The following is a 20,226-nucleotide window of genomic DNA, read 5'->3' as shown; positions in this document are numbered from 1 at the left end:
TCTGTGCCGAGTGGATTTGATGTTATACATGTATCAGTAACGAATGTAACCTCCCTAGGTGCTAATGGACCATATTCAGAAGGACTAAATTTTGAAAAAAAACTGTTCCTTCTTTGTCTGTAGAGGGATTTGAACCATTTTGACGCAAGGGTTTCCTGAGCCAAAGGATCGAATCAACATTTTAATATTGTATAAATGAAAATGTGGCCTCTGGGTGCAGCAGGGTAGAAGCCAATAAAAGAAATAGGAGTAAATCTGTAAAAAAACACATCAATAAGTAATTGCCAGATATCAAACCTGCATTGCACTCTCTTGATGTACATGTATCTGTTCTGTTTTTGACTTAATAAAGACAAGATGAGCTTTTCAGCCCTTTGGCCCTTTTATTTCATAGCCCTCGCACAGAACAACACATTTATCTATCTAACTGATAATAAACCAACACTATTTGGTGACAAACGCTGATGGCATTTTCATACTCTTTTGAAACAAGAATTGTTCTTTAAAAAGCCTTTATTACTGTTTTTGGAATGGAAAATTTTAATCTTTCCTTAGGGTGGCATTTGTCTTTCCTTGGTAATCAGGAAAAATGTGTTTCTCTAGTGAATTAGGTGAATTACCCTTCCTTTAGCTGGCACAAATGACAAATTTAATCTTGCCGCATGATCATTAATAAGTTCGTACATGGAGTTGAAAACCTGCAAATTCATGAAGTTGTTCAACATTTGTTGCTTTCTCAATAACAGTTATTTTATGAATTTCTTATAATATATTGAATTTACCAATTTTGCACTTATCTTGTACACCGAAGTATAATCCTCAATGTGATTTTTGGATTCAAAAAGAATCCTTGTATGTTTCTCCAAACATTTTTTAAGAAGAGAGAAAAAAGAGAAATTCTAGTAGAAAGGGGGCTAAAATGGGAAAAAAACAAAGAATAAGGTTGTACATCACACAATCAGACATTCTCCAAATAAACACAGACTGAAAATAATTCTTTATGAAGAAAATTGTAAAAACTTAGATTATTGCTTGTACAATGTATTTGTTTTAGAAAATATATTGGTCTACCATTTAAACATTTCGGAAAGGTATCAAATGTTGAGAAAATCATTACAATGTATTTGTAGAATCAATATGTTTGTAGACCTTGGAAAATGTATGTTAGGAACCAGTAAGTCCTGGACCTTTGTGATACAGAATGTTTGGGGAATCAATGTGTGTCTGGACCTTTGTGATACAGAATGTTTGGGGAATCAATGTGTCTCTGGACCTTTGTGAGACAGAATGTTTTGGGAATCAGTGTGTCTCTGGACCTTTGTGATACAGAATGTTTGGAGAATCTTTTTTTCTCTAGACCTTTATGATACAGAATGTTTGGGGAACCAGTATGTATCTGGACATTTGTGATACGGAATGTTTAGGGAATCAATGTGTCTCTGGACCTTTGTCATACAGAATGTTTGGGGAACCAGTATGTATCTGGACATTTGTGATACGGAATGTTTTGGGAATCAATGTGTCTCTGGACCTTTGTGATACAGAATGTTTGGGGAATCAATGTGTCTCTGGACCTTTGTGATACACAATGTTTGGGGAATCAATGTGTCTCTGGACCTTTGTGATACAGAATGTTTGGGGAATCAATGTGTCTCTGGACCTTTGTGATACACAATGTTTGGGGAATCAATGTGTCTCTGGACCTTTGTGATACAGAATGTTTGGGGAATCAATGTGTCTCTGGACCTTTGTGATACACAATGTTTGGGGAATCAATGTGTCTCTGGACCTTTGGGATACAGAATGTTTGGGGAATCAATGTGTCTCTGGACCTTTGTGATACAGAATGTTTGGGGAATCAATGTGTCTCTGGACCTTTGTGATACACAATGTTTGGGGAATCAATGTGTCTCTGGACCTTTGTGATACAGAATGTTTGGGGAATCAATGTGTCTCTGGACCTTTGTGATACAGAATGTTTGGGGAATCAATGTGTCTCTGGACCTTTGTGATACACAATGTTTGGGGAATCAATGTGTCTCTGGACCTTTGTGATACACAATGTTTGGGGAATCAATGTGTCTCTGGACCTTTGTGATACACAATGTTTGGGGAATCAATGTGTCTCTGGACCTTTGTGATACACAATCAATGTGTCTCTGGACCTTTGTGATACACAATCAATGTGTCTCTGGACCTTTGGGATACAGAGTACAGGAACTTCTGTGTATAGCAATCACCTGAAAAGTCTCCATGTCAGTGTTGTTCTGTTTTAAAGGTCAGCCTTCTAATTTCTATTCCTGATCATATGCCTGCCGTGAATTCCAGAGGGAAATCCATGTTCCCAATTAGGTGTTTTTGCCTGATTTAGGGCAGAGACCTAACTGTACAGATATGTGAGAGGAATTTGTACATCACCTCTGTCATGTAATCAGTCGTGGGTATAGTCGCCCCTTACTCTGTTAATCATCACTTCCTGTCAAGACATTCCGCCAAATCATTCTGGTTAAATAGTCATTTATACTGACCACCTGATTTGTTCCGGCAGAGCCTATAATGTGATCAGCTTCTGCAGTGTTGGCACCAGCTCTGTACACCGACACTGATTAAGGCATCTTATGATAACCCCACAGGAGCTTTGTGGAAGCCATATTGTTTTACCTTGGTAACCTGCCTGTCTCTCTCCCACTCATATATCAATTTCCTGTAACAGTTAAAATTATATCAGCATTATGTACATCGCAAGTATTATGTGGAACATGGCAATTCAGATGTGTTCAAATGGTGGTACTGAGTACCTAGGGGTCCAATTAGCGACAGTATGTGAGAATAATAGGACATCCCATAAGAACCGTTAGCATACTTTTTAGAAAACGTAATCAAAATCTAATTAAAACCCTCGTAAAAAGGATAGTGTGACATTAAAATTGATCATAAACATTTCACAGATGCTTTATGTATGAAGTGTTGGTTTGAGTCAAAAGGAAAGGTCAAACGACAAGATATACGCGTAGTCTGTTTGAAAGTTCTGTCAGAAAAGATAATATTTTATTAACTCATCAGGTATGAAGTACTAGATTGAGCTGATGTGGTAGTTCTCTGTCCATCATTCATCAGTCAACTTTTGCTTTAAACATTATACTTAGCCCATCATGATTTAAAGCTATAAATGTAGGGCCTTACTTAAAAAAGGGTGGGTGGGTAAATTGGTTAACTGCTTCAAATTACATTTACTCCCAAACTACTAAACCAAATTCAACTAAGATCTAGAAGCAGCATATATATACTAAGCCATAGATATTGGAAGTTATGCAAATAAAGATGCTTATCCACTTTTGGGCTCTTTCCCAAACTACAGGTCGGATTTCAACTTCATATCCAAAATAGCAGGGTGAGCAATTCAAGGTCCTTTGGCCTCTCTTTCAATTTGACTTGGAATGGTTACAATCTTTATTATATCTTATTGACTTGTTACAGGATAGAGGATCAGACCTATCAGATGCCCCTGTGTCAAAACAAGACCAAACCGATAGATGTTACATTCGCTCCTTATGTGGGAGGCTCAGCCTCATCAGCGGAGTTCTACGTCTTCGTCGGTGTCATTGTATTCCTCTACTGCATGGCCGCTCTCATCCTTTACATCTTCTTTGATGAACAGTACCGCAAGAACAACCTCTACTCCATTGGGGTAAGTTTTAAGTCAGCATGGAACAGTGTTTCAGTTTACCGGGTATCCCAACAGTTGGACCAGTTGGGCCAGTTGGACCAGAAATTATTCATCAACAGTAAAAAAGACAGACAAAATGGTCAATGATTGTACTTTAAGTAAGCCTTTCCAAAGCTGGTCAATGACTGTACTTTAAGTAAGCCTTTCCAAAGATGGTCAATGACTGTACTTTAAGTAAGCCTTTCCAAAGATGGTCAATGACTGTACTTTAAGTAAGCCTTTCCAAAGCTGGTCAATGATTGTACTTTAAGTAAGCCTTTCCAAAAATGTTCAATGACTGTACTTTAAGTAAGCCTTCCCAAAAAAGGTCAATGACTGTACTTTAAGTAAGCCTTTCCAAAAATGTTCAGTGACTGTACTTTAAGTAAGCCTTTCCAAAGCTGGTCAATGATTGTACTTTAAGGAAGCCTTTCCAAAAATGTTCAATGACTGTACTTTAAGTAAGCCTTTCCAAAAATGTTCAGTGACTGTACTTTAAGTAAGCCTTTCCAAAGCTGGTCAATGACTGCACTTTAAGTAAGCCTTTCCGAAGATGGTCAATGACTGTTCTTTAAGTAAGCCTTTCCAAAAATGTTCAGTGACTGTACTTTAAGTAAGCCTTTCCAAAAATGTTCAATGATTGTTCTTGAAGTAAGCCTTTCCAAAGATGGTCAATGACTGAACTTGAAGTAAGCCTTTCCAAAGATGGTCAATGACTGAACTTGAAGTAAGCCTTTCCAAAGATGGTCAATGACTGTTCTTTAAGCAAGCCTTTCCAAAGATGGTCAATGACTGTTCTTTAAGCAAGCCTTTCCAAAGATGGTCAATGACTGTTCTTTAAGCAAGCCTTTCCAAAGATGGTCAATGACTGTTCTTTAAGTAAGCCTTTCCAAAGATGGGCAATGACTGTTCTTTAAGTAAGCCTTTCCAAAGATGGGCAATGACTGTTCTTTAAGTAAGCCTTTCCAAAGATGGGCAATGACTGTTCTTTAAGTAAGCCTTTCCAAAGATGGTCAATGACTGTTCTTTAAGTAAGCCTTTCCAAAGATGGTCAAGGATTGTACTTTAAGTAAGCCTTTCCAAAGCTGGTCAATGATTGTACTTTAAGGAAGCCTTTCCAAAAATGTTCAATGACTGTACTTTAAGTAAGCCTTTCCAAAGCTGGTCGATGACTGTACTTTAAGGAAGCCTTTCCGAAGATGGTCAATGATTGTACTTGAAGTAAGCCTTTCCAAAAATGGTCAATGATTGTACTTTAAGTAAGCCTTTCCAAAAACGGTCAATGACTGTACTTTAAGTAAGCCTTTCCAAAAATGTTTAATGACTGTACTTTAAGTAAGCCTTCCCAAAAAAGGTCAATGACTGTACTTTAAGTAAGCCTTTCCAAAGCTGGTCAATGACTGCACTTTAAGTAAGCCTTTCCAAAGACCTTTGAGTAATACTTTTTCTATATATGGCTCCACATTAATGAGACGAAACGATTTATCATTTTGATATCCTATATTCTGTTTTCTAAATTTTCTCAAATTAGATACTGACCAGCTCCTACTTTAAGTAAGCCTTTCCAAAAATGTTCAGTGACTGTACTTTAAGTAAGCCTTTCCAAAGCTGGTCAATGACTGCACTTTAAGTAAGCCTTTCCAAAGACCTTTGAGTAATACTTTTTCTATATATGGCTCAACATTAATGAGACGAAACGATTTATCATTTTGATATCCTATATTCTGTTTTCTAAATTTTCTCAAATTAGATACTGACCAGCTCCTACTTTAAGTAAGCCTTTCCAAAAATGTTCAATGACTGTACTTTAAGTAAGCCTTTCCAAAGCTGGTCAATGACTGCACTTTAAGTAAGCCTTTCCGAAGATGGTCAATGACTGTTCTTTAAGTAAGCCTTTCCAAAGATGGGCAATGACTGTTCTTTAAGTAAGCCTTTCCAAAGATGGGCAATGACTGTTCTTTAAGTAAGCCTTTCCAAAGATGGTCAATGACTGTTCTTTAAGCAAGCCTTTCCAAAGATGGTCAATGACTGTTCTTTAAGTAAGCCTTTCCAAAGATGGTCAATGACTGTTCTTTAAGCAAGCCTTTCCAAAGATGGTCAATGACTGTTCTTTAAGCAAGCCTTTCCAAAGATGGTCAATGACTGTTCTTTAAGCAAGCCTTTCCAAAGATGGTCAATGACTGTTCTTTAAGCAAGCCTTTCCAAAGATGGTCAATGACTGTTCTTTAAGCAAGCCTTTCCAAAGATGGTCAATGACTGTTCTTTAATTAAGCCTTTCCAAAGATGGTCGATGAGTGTACTTGAAGTAAGCCTTTCCAAAGATGGTCAATGACTGTTCTTTAAGTAAGCCTTTCCAAAAATGTTCAGTGACTGTACTTTAAGTAAGCCTTTCCAAAAATGGACAATGATTGTACTTTAAGTAAGCCTTTCCAAAGCTGGTCAATGACTGCACTTTAAGTAAGCCTTTCCAAAGACCTTTGAGTAATACTTTTTCTATATATGGCTCCACATTAATGAGACGAAGCGATTTATCATTTTGATATCCTATATTCTGTTTTCTAAATTTTCTCAAATTAGATACTGACCAGCTCCTACTTTAAGTAAGCCTTTCCAAAAATGTTCAGTGACTGTACTTTAAGTAAGCCTTTCCAAAGACCTTTGAGTAATACTTTTTCTATATATGGCTCAACATTAATGAGACGAAACGATTTATCATTTTGATATCCTATATTCTGTTTTCTAAATTTTCTCAAATTAGATACTGACCAGCTCCTACTTTAAGTAAGCCTTTCCAAAAATGTTCAATGACCGTACTTTAAGTAACCCTTTCCAAAAATGGTCAATGATTGTACTTTAAGTAAGCCTTTCCAAAGATGGTCAATGACTGTTCTTTAATTAAGCCTTTCCAAAGATGGTCGATGAGTGTACTTGAAGTAAGCCTTTCCAAAGATGGTCAATGACTGTTCTTTAAGTAAGCCTTTCCAAAGATGGTCAAGGATTGTACTTTAAGTAAGCCTTTCCAAAAATGTTCAGTGACTGTACTTTAAGTAAGCCTTTCCAAAGACCTTTGAGTAATACTTTTTCTATATATGGCTCCACATTAATGAGACGAAGCGATTTATCATTTTGATATCCTATATTCTGTTTTCTAAATTTTCTCAAATTAGATACTGACCAGCTCCTACTTTAAGTAAGCCTTTCCAAAAATGTTCAATGATTGTTCTTGAAGTAAGCCTTTCCAAAGATGGTCAATGACTGTTCTTTAAGCAAGCCTTTCCAAAGATGGTCAATGACTGTTCTTTAAGCAAGCCTTTCCAAAGATGGTCAATGACTGTTCTTTAAGTAAGCCTTTCCAAAGATGGTCAAGGATTGTACTTTAAGTAAGCCTTTCCAAAGCTGGTCAATGATTGTACTTTAAGTAAGCCTTTCCAACAATGGTCAATGACTGTACTTTAAGTAAGCCTTGCCAAAGATGGTCAATGACTGTACTTGAAGTAAGCCTTTCCAAAAATGGTCAATGACTGTACTTTAAGTAAGCCTTTCCAAAGACCTTTGAGTAATACTTTTTCTATATATGGCTCCACATTAATGAGACGAAACGATTTATCATTTTGATATCCTATATTCTGGTTTCTAAATTTTCTCAAATTAGATACTGACCAGCTCCTTTGCTTTTACAGGATTTTGTAGTTTCCTGTGTATTGACTGCCCTCTGGCTGATTTCCTCCGCTGCCTGGGCTCAAGGATTGGTCAATCTCAAATATGACACTGACCTGGGAGATAGTGACCTGTACCGCAGGATTCCGGATTGTGTATATGGCTGTGTTCAGGATGGCATGCCCAACTATGCCAGCCTGAATGTATCTATTGTATGTATATTTATCTTAACAATACAAAAGTATTAGTCTTTTGATATTCTGTCGCTCTGTTATGAATGAATACTAGTGATTTCACATTTTTCACATTTGGTTCAATGACAAGGGTACACACAGTGTATTTGATTAGGACAAGAGTGGAAGGGTGTCCAAATGGTAATGGAAATTTCCAAAATATTTTAGTCAAGTACGGAACATTGGATATATGGACTAGCAAAACTCTCTGCAGAAACAAAGGGACATTATGACATTTAATCAATGCTGATCATAGTAGAAAATTCTGAGAAAGTTAGTTCCCATTTTTGGTTAGCTTTGTTTGTGAGGGGTCCTTTCAACCCGAAACAAACAAACAAAACTAACCAAAAAAGGGAACAATGGTTTTGTAATTTTGAGCTGGAGTTTTTCACGTTGCAGTCCTATCAACTTCAAGATTAATAAAAAAATATATACATTGATCTACTTGTCTAAATCTTTAATGGCATTCCTACAGAATACATAAAGGAGCTTTAACTGAATTAGATGTTAAAGATCCTTGGGTCAAGGGAAATCCACGTTGTGCGAGTTGAAAGTGATCTATATAAAAAAGGTTTATTATATTTAAACCTGAAAATTCAATGTAAATTAATAAACATTTTCAGCAAAGGTGTACAGTGTTACATATAACAGAATATACCCGGTAGGCATACAATGTAATTATTCCACATCAATATTAATGCAGTGAATACAGTATATCATGTATAGATAAAGTCAAGATTTTTGTGTAGACATTGGTTCAGGGGACACAACTCTTATACACATTTAAAACCATCAAGTTGTTACATCTTTTGGTAAAAGTTTTGACATAAGTTTCTAGATGGTATGTAAGTAACAGGAACAATGATTCCCTTAAAAGGGTCAACAGCTGAATACACAATGGCATTGAACATGTCAATAGATTGATGATGATTGATTATTAGGGGCCCGTATCGGAGATACAGGTGCCCTATAGTAATCACTCTGTCTGTCTGTCCGTCCACAAATTTTGTTCTTGGCTGATAACTTTGGTATTTATTGACCATTGTACATGAAACTTGGTCAAGATGTTCAGTTCACAAAAATACACATTGAGATAAAAAGTCAAGGTCATCAGGTTCAAAGGTCAAGGTCAAATTTTACATATTTTCACTGATAAACATTTTGTTATGACGTTATGAAGCAAAGTTGATTAGAATTGAACAAGGAGTCAATTGACCAAAGGTCAATGTCATCGGGTCAGGGGTCAAGGTCAAATTTTGTAGCTTTTCACTGGTGAACATTTCGCTATGACATTATGAAGCAAAGTTGTTCGGAATTAAACAAAGAGACACGACGAGTTAAAAAGTCGAGGTCAAAGGTCAAGGTCATTAGATTCAAAAGTCAAGGTCAAATTTTGCATCTTTTCACTGATGAACATTTTGTTATGACATGAAGCAAAGTTGATCAGAATTAAACAAGGAGTCAACTGACCAAAGGTCAGGGTCATTGGGTCAAAGGTCAAGGTTAAATTTTGTATCTTTTCACTGGTGAACATTTCGCTATGACACTTTGAAGCAATGTTACTAAGAATTAAACAAGGAGTCAATTGACCAAAGGTCAAGGTCACTGGGTCAAAGGTGAAGGTTAATTTTTGTACCTTTTCCCTGATGAACATTTTGTTATGACATTATGAAGCAATGTTATTCAGAACTTAACACAGAGTCAACTGACCTTAGGTCTAGGTTACGGGGTCCAAAGTGTCAAGGTCAATTTTTGTATTTTTCACTGATAAACATTTTGTTATATTAAGGAGCAAAGTTGGTCGGAATTAAAGAATGAGTCAACTGACCAAAGATCAGGGTCACTGGGTTAATGATCAAGGTCATTTGGGTCCAAAGGTCAAAGACAAAGTGGATCTCTGACTTTGACCCTGGCTCTTGATGGAGGAGGTTTATAAGGTGAAATAAAACAAATCAAAGCTGACAAATGAGTACAGTACTGGTATTTACATTTCTGTTAGCCCAGCAAATATGGAGGTGGAAGGAAACAAGACTCACATCATAGTACATGTAAAATGTATATTTTGCTTCCTTGCGATTCTTTTTGAAGTCCAAATGTCAAACGTCAAGCTCAGCTATATTGGCAGATTGCTTCTTGATGATTATGGGGGATATATTTCCACAAGACGGGGCCCTTACTGACCTGTCAGTGTTCTAGTTTTCACAGCAATAGATTAATAGTGTTTTTCAACCACAATAAAAATATTGCATGAATCAGAGAAATACTAATTTGTAACATTAGGTGCCTATGAAGATGGGCATTTAATCTGAATTTATCCTGATTATGTCATTGAAAATGTGTTAAGAGTTGTGTTAAAAAGGATGGAAAGTAATTGTGACAGAAAAAAAAGATTTTATTGACACATGTTTACTGTCAGATGGAGAAATAAAGTGCTTACATTTCTAGATTGAATATAATTCATAACATTTAAATATGATCTTTAAGTCAATCTGACCATATCAGTAAAACCATAGTGGATGAGCTATTCAGGCCCCTGTGCCTCTTGACGTTCAAGTAAAAACTTTGCCTGTAGTTTGCTTGTATGGAAGTCTGTCCAGTTCTTACAAGGTTACAGATGTCAAATGTCTTTTTTTTAAACACAAAATGTCTAGAGTTAGGTGACCAATTAAGGCTGAGGAATCTGATCTCTTGTTAACCTGCACTTAATGTAAAATTAAATTCAAATTTTAACTCCATTAAAAAAATAAAGCAATTCCTGTACATATAAATATGGAGAATAATAGCAGGATTATTTGTTCTTTTGCAGATATTTGGGTTTCTGAACATGGTAGTTTGGGGAGGAAACCTATGGTTTCTGTACAAGGAGACACCCTGGTTCAAGGTGCAATCTAAACCCCCTACCACTCCCACCCAGAGCCAGGACACTGACCCCCAAAGGATCTAAGACAAGGGAGACTGAACAAAAGGATCCAGCGAGCTAACATTGTAAAGGGTTGATTGGATTGTTGTGAATGATAGGATGATGAAAATGATTTAACTAAAGGAGAATAAATTGTAAACAAGCTTCTCGAGACAACAAATTGTATGAAACAGACATTGTTAGCAAATAATGAAGCTTGACTATTCAGTGTTCACAAAGATCATGTTTACTGTTGAATATCACAGAAAAAATATAACTGATAAAAGGGTAAAGCGAATTACGATAGGGATACAGGCAAATGAAATGATTGTCATTGCACAAGACAACGCTAAAGATTCCTGACATGAGTCGAGAACACTTATAATTCCATAATCTTTGTGTTAGTGATGGTACGACTGTTTGCTTAGATCTGATATTTTAGAGATGATTGTTGTAAATTGTATAGCTGCAATATTAGATAATTCAGTCTATGTTAGTTTTAAACAAAGATTAAAGGAAATAATATTTATGTGAGTTTGCAATCAAAATATAGCTAAAGTTAGATCATTTCTGTAACTAATTAACACCAGAACAACTTTTTAGATATTGCACCTTTAATACAAGCGCAAATCTCATGAGCTTGTGTCTTAATCTGTTATCCCATAGAGATGCGGAAGAAAAACATACAAAAAGGGTAGGTAACAGAGTTGACAGAAGTCCATACAACAGCTGTATTAACTAGTTCACCCCTAAAGTCACATTTGAATCTTACCAAATCAAAGACTGGGCAAGTCCAGTTTAGATATGTAGGGGTGAATGAGTTAAGGTAACTAAAGAGTTAACAAGCATTTCTGCTTTCATTCAGATAACAATGTATAGTGTTGGTTAAGAGAAAGGCGGACAAAGGTTAGGATTTCAAATTGTTGATTACATCTAGATGGCCTGAAATGTCATCTGTGCCATATTGATATGTGCAAAATGGTGTCAATGCTGTGAAATGACAAGTATTTTTTAAAGTATTTGTCATCAGGTTTAGATCTTGAATCAAGAATATTTGTCTGTGTTTTTGCAAGACTTTTTACTTGTCGGTAGGTGTGCATCGATCTGAATAACATGCTGTAAGTGCTATTTGTTGTTGCAGTCCTGTTTCTTTATTAAATCAATTATGCGAGGTGATAGTTGGTAGTTAAAGACAGAAGTAGGTATATTCATATTTGTAAATCCTCGGTTTGTATTCCCATTCACTCCAATTATGTACCAGAAAAACTTTTTTGCTTGAACAGAAGAGTTGAAAAATGGATAAAAAATGGTCCACTAGTATACAAAAATACTGGAATCTGTGTTAATTTTGGACTTGAAAAAAGTGCTACTGCAAAGATTTTCAAAGACGCATAACATTAGAGGTAAAGCCCGCTTTGTATTTTATAGAATATAAGCTCAAGTCTGGGTCTTCAAGCTGCAGACCCCTGCTAGATGGAAACAAGAAAGTATTCGTATCGATTTGGTAAAAACTATTGCTTTGACATGCTTCATCCCAGATGATCCAACAAGTTATTGGCTCTGTTCTCAGGAACTCCTACTGGAGATTTCCAGTGACCAGACATATCCTCCCTGAACCCTGAAGGATTCCACATTTCTATGGTCTTAAGATGTCTATGGTCTTTAGATGTCGTTGGTTCATTGTTCTTTCAATCATATGCAAGCTTTACATATATTTTCTAACATCTCATACGATGAGTAAGCAACGATTTCTAGTTTGATAAAAAGAGTTTTAGAGTTTGTTGAAAATGAAATCAGCTTGTATAAAAGTTTGAATAATTGTTGTTTTATTAAGATTTTGATTAAGTTTTTCTTCTGTTTTTATTTTCTCTCTGTTTTTTCCCTCCACATTGTTAAGGTATTTGAGATAGTTTATCATTAACTGTCTTGTTGGGTACAAGTTTATGATTGTTAATTGTCTTAATTAGTTAGAGTTATTATCATGATAATTAATTGTCTTTTTAAGTAAAGTTACAGTGTGTATTATGATTATGCTAGTTGGCCTTTTCACACATCATATGTATAATATCTGGTGTTTGTCTTAAAGTGATATGCTACCTTGCATATTACACCTGCGATTGTGTTGAAGTTATCTCCCTTGATTTTCGTAGGATTATTTAATAATTCAAAATTATTAAGTGTAAGTATATGCACATTTGTATTTTTGTGTAGCATTTATAAGTGTGGTCATTTAAATAATCCAAATCCAAATAATCGTTCATCAGTAATATTTTACAGGTTTTCTTGTAAGTGTGAAACTCTTTTTTTTTTCTTTTTTTCTTTTCTTTCCGAAAACGATACATGCCCAAGTAGGGTAGCCTATATCAAGTCACAGTAAGGTGGTCTATATTGGTAAAAAAACAAAACAGAATGAGGCTTAATAATCTACTCAGTCTCTCTTGTGTATATATCTTGCATAAAAAAGTCTTTTTGAACATTTGAAATTTGTGATATTTTGTGAAATACCATCTGACCATTTTCTCACTGTACAATGTATGAGATTCATGCTATTCCTGTATATAGTCTAAACACCATGCTTATTGAAACAGATTCTAGTGGTGGAGACTTACAAATATGCAGATTTGATTATGTCCCACAATACGTTTCCTACCTTGATTGTTGTATGCTGCTCTGTTCGAGTGTAACTATATGAGCCTATGAGTAACTGCATTGTGGGTAATTTACTGAATGGTGTGTAGATGAATTTCGTATGCTAGTGTACATAATCTGTTCTTGTGGAAGTGTAAATTTTTGTCAATAGCAGGAATTATCTGTGTATATGTATTTATATTTATATTAACCACATACAGGTGCCTCACTGTGTAACTACAGGTGTCGTCTAACATTATACTTTATTACTGTGCTGTATATATACTGCGCCTCACTGTTTCTTGGTGTCGACTAACTTTGTGTTTTATTTCTGTTTTCTATGCCTCTTTCCTGACAAGAGGTAATGATCTGTATTATTTCAGTGCTGTATATTTTCTGCATTCTTTACCTTTACCTCTGGGTTTCCACATGTAATTTAGAGGGAATACCGTGGAGTAATAACTGGAAATATTTGTATGTGTAGCTGTGTTAGATTATAAGATATGCAAATTTTTTTAATGACCACTGTGTTTACATTACAGGATGGATTCAAAATTTGATCATGTATAATTAAGAAAAATGTAAAACAGATAATCAAGGTTTTTCCAATTTCTTACCTGTATATTAACAAAGTTTAAAGGATCTGCATTTGTCTTATTGTTTTGTACTGTGGATTCCTTTTCTGCCATTTAAGGAATTTATTATAATGGTATGCGGAATCTCTCTTATATTAATGAAATATTGGCTATTTTGATTATTGAACCTAACTCTATTAAGAAATTTCTTTACATAAATATTTTGAAAACGTTGCATAATAATTTTAATGTAAATACAATTCAAAAATATACCAGTAAGGTATAATTAATTATTTTGTCTCTTAATTGTGCACTTTAGCGTTTTTTCAGTCATTTGGCGGTCCATGACCCAGAAAATACTTTCAACTTGAAAATTTATATATTTTTCACTATGTCATTAAGATATAGGAAAACGACCATTCCATTAATGTAGTAAATTTCTAGATTAGAATTTTTGTGATGGGTAAAATAGAAACACCGTGTACATGCATTGTGATTGAAGTAGGTGTGTATAGAAAAATATTATTGNCACATAGTTTTACTGAGTGGTGAACACATAGTTTTACTGAGTGATGAACACTTTAGTTTTACTGAGTGGTGAACACAGTTTTACTGAGTGATGAACACATATTTTTACTGAGTGGTGAACACATAGTTTTACTGAGTGATGAACACTTTAGTTTTACTGAGTGGTGAACACATAGTTTTACTGAGTGATGAACACTTTAGTTTTACTGAGTGATGAACACTTTAGTTTTACTGAGTGATGAACACTTGAGTTTTACTGAGTGGTGAACACATAGTTTTACTGAGTGGTTAACACTTTAGTTTTACTGAGTGATGAACACTTTAGTTTTACTGAGTGATGAACACTTTAGTTTTACTGAGTGATGAACACTTTAGTTTTACTGAGTGATGAACACTTTAGTTTTACTGAGTGGTGAACACTTAATTTTACTGAGTGATGAACACTTTAGTTTTACTGAGTGATGAACACTTTAGTTTTACTGAGTGATGAACACTTTAGTTTTACTGAGTGATGAACACTTTAGTTTTACTGAGTGATGAACACTTTAGTTTTACTGAGTGATGAACACTTTAGTTTTACTGAGTGATGAACACTTTAGTTTTACTGAGTGATGAACACTTTAGTTTTACTGAGTGATGAACACTTTAGTTTTACTGAGTGATGAACACTTTAGTTTTACTGAGTGATGAACACTTTAGTTTTACTGAGTGATGAACACTTTAGTTTTACTGAGTGATGAACACTTTAGTTTTACTGAGTGGTGAACACATAGTTTTACTGAGTGGTTAACACTTTAGTTTTACTGAGTGGTTAACACTTTAGTTTTACTGAGTGGTGAACACATAGTTTTATGGACTGATGAATACATTAATAAGGTAGTTATTTGAATGATGAATACACTTCATGTATTCCACTGGTAGTTTTTGAAGAAACCTCGCCCAATAACATCAGCATGTACATTACTACTAAATAGAGTTCTAAAAACTTAATCAGATGCAGCTATTCTAGCTTACTAATTATGAAGTAGACATATTTAATAAATTATGACCATGGGCTACTTCTTAAAGACCAGGTAAACCAACTAATGTTTGTAAACTCGTGTTTGGCATATATATCAAAATATCCAGTGACTTTCCTTGTAGAGATCTGATGGTAAAAAATCTAGTGATCTGATCATGATGGCTAAGTAGGCTTAGGAGTTCTGTTTCATTGTTTGTGTGGTAAGTGCTAAACTTGAGTCCTTTGTTACGTTATCAATTCAAATACAAGTTCATGTCATTCAGGAATGTGTTTATTTTAAAGATGGAAAGTAGAAATGCATTCCTGTAAGCTTTAATTTTATTTTGGCGTGCCCTGAAGTATACAAGTACTTAGGTTTTACACATTAGAAGCCAGTCTGAAGGTTATTATTTATATTATTACATCACTTGTATTACACATGATACCATTTGTATAACTTTTATGTTTTCTGAAAGAAGAAATCACTTCATTGGATGTATGGGCAGTGAACATATGTAAGTAATGTGTTGTCAATGTTAAATCTCAGTTCTCCCAGTGATGTTGATCGTATACAACTCAGCAAATCCTCAGATTCAACTTTGTTTGTTACGTAAAACAGCTGGCTGGTCAGGTCAAGCATGCTTTGTTTCTTAACTCGGCTGACTAGCTAAATCAAACTTGTTTTTTGGTAAAACATTGCTGACTGGTCAAATAACCTGGTAGCCTTCTTATTTTTTCGTACCTCAGCTTAATTGTCATATTTACCTATCAAGTTTGTCTATTGATTAAATCAGTTGGCTGGTCAGATTTAGTTTGGTGTGTTATATAACTCAGCTGACTGGTCAGATTTAGCTTGGTGTGTTACGTAACATTGCTGACTGGTCAGATTTAGTTTGGTGTGTTACGTAACGTTGCTGACTGGTCAGATTTAGTTTGGTGTGTTATATATATAACTCAGCTGACTGGTCAGATTTAGTTTGGTGTGTTACGTAACTCAGTTGACTGGTCAGATTTAGTTTGGTGTGTTACGTAACTCAGCTGACTGGTCAGATTTAGTTTGGTGTGTTATATAACTCAGTTGACTGGTCAGATTTAGTTTGGTGTGTTACGTAACTCAGTTGGCTGGTCAGATTTAGTTTAGTTTGTTACGTAACTCAGCTGACTGGTCAGATTTAGTTTGGTGTGTTACGTAACTAGTTGACTGGTGAGATTTAGCTTGGTTTGTTACGTAACTCAGCTGACTGGTCAGATTTAGTTTGGTGTGTTATATAACTCAGCTGACTGGTCAGATTTAGTTTGGTGAGTTGCGTAACTCAGCTGACTGGTCAGATTTAGCTTGGTTTGTTACGTAACTCAGCTGACTGGTCAGATTTACTTTGGTGTGTTACGTAACTCAATTGACTGGTCAGATTTAGTTTGGTGTGTTATATAACTCAGCCGACTGGTCAGATTAGCTTGGTTTGTTCCGTAACTCAGTTGACTTGTGAGATTTAGCCTCGTTTGTTACGTAACTCAGCCGACTGATCAGATTAGCTTGGTTTGTTCCGTAACTCAGTTGACTTGTGAGATTTAGCTTTGTTTGTTATGTAACTCAGCCGACTGGTCAGATTAGCTTGGTTTGTTCCGTAACTCAGCCGACTGGTCAGATTAGCTTGGTTTGTTCCGTAAGTCAGTTGACTGGTGAGATTTAGCTTGGTTTGTTACGTAACTCGGCTAACTCGTGAGATTTAGCTTGGTTTATTACGTAACTCGGCTGGCTGGTGAGATTTAGCTTGGTTTGTTACATAACTCAGCTGACTGGTGAGATTTATCTTGGTTTGTTACTGAACTCAGCTGACTGGTGAGATTTAGCTTGGTTTGTTACGTAACTCAGCTAAGTGGTTACCGTAGATTTAGCTTGGTATAGTGTTTTTAAGCAGGGATTGTCATTATTGGTTGTGTAATGTTAACGTTGAAGTGATATCAGCATCTATTCACTGGTGGTTGTAATATATGCCTTCTGTAATAAAGTTTTGTATTTAAGAAAGAAGAATGTTTTGTTATGAATCTGCATTTACTAAATTTGTTTCGTCAAACTTTTTCTTGCGGCCAGTGAGGAAAATATTTATTAAAAAAATGCTACTTTCCTCAAGAACATGAGGCCCAATGGGCCTGAATCGCTCCCCTGGTATTAATCTCACTCTTGTAATCTTAAAAGTGGACTAAAATACAACTACAGGCAGAATATCAGTGTTTGATAAATAAGAACCCATTAAACAGAGTTTATAGTCTTTCAACCCAGCATGCTTCTAGCAAAATAGCATTACCCTGGACCTTTTGGTTGTACAGAACAAATCATTTAAAGATTTAAACATATATTGACCACTGTGACCTTGAATATATGTGAAGGTAATTCATTTGAACAAACTTAATAGCCCTTCATCCCAGCATGTAAATGGTCAAATATCATCATCCATGGTCTTTTGCTTATTAAGAAGTCATGCAAAGGTGTTAAACACATTTGACCCCTGTGACCTTAAATATAAGTCAAGGTCATTCATTTGAACAAACTTGGTAGCCCTTTATCCCAGCATTCTTTTGGCCAAATATCATCACCCTAGTCCTTTTGGTTACTGAGAAGAAGTTGTTTAAAGTAAAAAAGTTGACGCAGGACAGATGCCTGACGCCACACCATGCCATAAGCTTCGGACCAGGTGAGCTAAAAATACAAAATATATAAATGTGCTACAAACTATATATCATTATCCTACGATTCCTGTTTACTAAGTAGTCCTTTAACAGGTCAATCACGTTTGACCCCCCTGACCTTGAAAAAGGTTCAATGAATTCAACTGATTCCTGCATCCATGCCACACTACTAGCAGAACCTCATCACCCTAGACTGATTGAATAGAAGAAATTATATAAACAGATTTGACCAATGTGACATTAAAAGAAGGTTTAAATTAAAATGAAATAGGTATTTTTAAAATAGCACTTTGTCTGGACCATGAGTCGATCATTCCTACAAAGTTTCAGTTCAATTGGCCTAGCAGAACTTGACTTTAAGTTCAAAATAGTTTTTCAAAATGGCGTCCGTGGTTGCCATATTGGATTTCTGATTGACCCGAAAAATAACAACACTTTGTCAGGACAATAAGTGGATCATTCCTACCAAGTTTCATTTAAATCGGCCCATTAGAATTTGGCTTTAAGTTTGAAATAGTTTTTCAAAATGGCGGCCGTGGCGGCCATATTGAATTTCTGATCGGCCCAAAAAATAACAACACTTTGTCAGGACCATGAGTCGATCACTCCTATTAAGTTTCAGTTCAATCGGCCAAGTAGAACTTGACTTTAAGTTTGAAATAGTTTTTCAAAATGGTGGCCATGACAGCCATATTGGATTTCTTATTGACCCGAAAAATAACAACACTTTGTCAGGACCATGAGTCAATCATTCCTACAAAGTTTCAGTTTAATTGGCCTAGCAGAGCTTGACTTTAAGTTTGAAATAGTTTTTCAAAATGGCGGCCGTGGCGGCCATATTGGATTTCCGATCGACCCGAAAAATAACAACACTTTGTCAGGACCATGAGTCAATCATTCCTACCAAGTTTCAGTTCAATCGGCACAGCAGAACTTGACTTTAAGTTTGAAATATTTGCCTTTGCCAGTATTTCAGCTTAAGTTGAAAATGTAAAATGTTAACAGACGACGGACAACGACGGACGAAGACAGATAGCAATAGGTCACTTGAGCTAAAGCTCAGGTGACCTAAAAACACAAAAAAAAAGTGGTAATCCTTCATCCCAGTATACTACTTACTTATACACCCTGGCTATGCCTTTTGGTTATTCAGAAATTCATACCTTAATATATTAAACCCTTGTGACCATAAAGCAGGTCAAACATATTCATGTAAAAGAACTATCTCGGCATGCTACAGAATATTTAACGTGAACCTAGCAAATTTGGTTGGTCAGATAAAGCTGTTTAAAGGTTTTTTTAACACATTTGATCCCTTTGACCTTGCAAGCAGGTCACAGATATTCATATAATCAAGAGGCCCAGGAGGGCCTGTAATCGCTCAACTGAATATTTAAGCAGTTATAGCAAAATATTCTCATTAAATATTATATTGCACTAAAAATATTTCCCTTGCAAACTTTGTTTGCTCCATCTGTTGAAACTACCAGCAAAATATTATTATAAGATTCTATGCTTTTTTATTCTTCTTCAGAAGTTGCTTGACATTTATTTTCCTGTGACCTTGTAAGTAGGTCAATGTCATTTTCCTTCTCAAATTGGTTAGCTCTATTCCAAAATGCTACCAGCCAAATCTAATGAATCCATTTCTTTTAGTTCTTAAGAACAAATCCTTTAAAATGTTGTTGACCTCTGTGACATCTAAAGTAGGTTGAGGTCATTTTCATTCGCAAACTTTGGTGAGCTCTATCCCAGGAAGTCACCAGCCCAATATTATAAATTTATGCCTTATAATTCTTCATCAGAAGTAGTTTGAAACGTTTGACATATTTGAACGCTGTGACCATGAAAGTAAGTCAAGGTCATTTTCATTCTCAATGAACCTTGTTGGGCTCTCTCCCAGGAAGTCACCAGCCAAATATTTAGGTTCTATAACTTTTAGTTCTTCAGAAGAAGTCGTTTTAAGCATTAGACATATCAGACTCCTTTGACCTTGAAAGTAAGTCAAGATCATTTTCGTTTTCAAACTTTGTCGGGCTCTCTTCCAGGAAGCCACCTACCAAATATAAAGATTCTATGCCTTTCAGTTCTTCCAGAAGAAGTCATTTGAAGTGTTTGACACATTTGACCACTGTGACCTTGAAAGTCAGTCAAGGTCATTTTTATTCGCAACCATTGTTTGGCTAATTCCAAGGAAGCCACCAGTTAAATAGAATGTCACTAGGCATTTCTGTATTTCAGAAGATAAGTGTTTGAAAATTTTGACACATATCACCCCTGTGACCTTGAAAGTAGGTCTAGGCCATTTTTGT

General features: G+C 35.6%; 1 protein-coding gene across 1 annotated transcript in view; it reads left to right on the top strand.

Moving 5' to 3' along the window:
- Nucleotides 1-13,633, top strand: part of LOC110462224 (synaptophysin-like protein 1) — a 51,282-nt gene extending 37,649 nt beyond the window's left edge. The window contains exons 4-6 of the mRNA XM_021516092.1: nt 3,478-3,688; nt 7,387-7,575; nt 10,403-13,633. Coding sequence (XP_021371767.1) covers nt 3,478-3,688; nt 7,387-7,575; nt 10,403-10,540 — 538 coding nt within the window. The 3' untranslated portion in view covers nt 10,541-13,633. The remainder of the gene's footprint in view (nt 1-3,477; nt 3,689-7,386; nt 7,576-10,402) is intronic.
- The last annotated feature ends 6,593 nt before the right edge of the window (nt 13,634-20,226 follow it).

This window comes from Mizuhopecten yessoensis, unplaced genomic scaffold, assembly GCF_002113885.1.
Source record: "Mizuhopecten yessoensis strain PY_sf001 unplaced genomic scaffold, ASM211388v2 scaffold10765, whole genome shotgun sequence".
Classification (NCBI taxonomy): domain Eukaryota; kingdom Metazoa; phylum Mollusca; class Bivalvia; order Pectinida; family Pectinidae; genus Mizuhopecten; species Mizuhopecten yessoensis.
The sequence above is the reverse complement of the archived record's forward strand: the minus strand, read 5'-3'. Positions and strand labels throughout refer to the sequence as shown.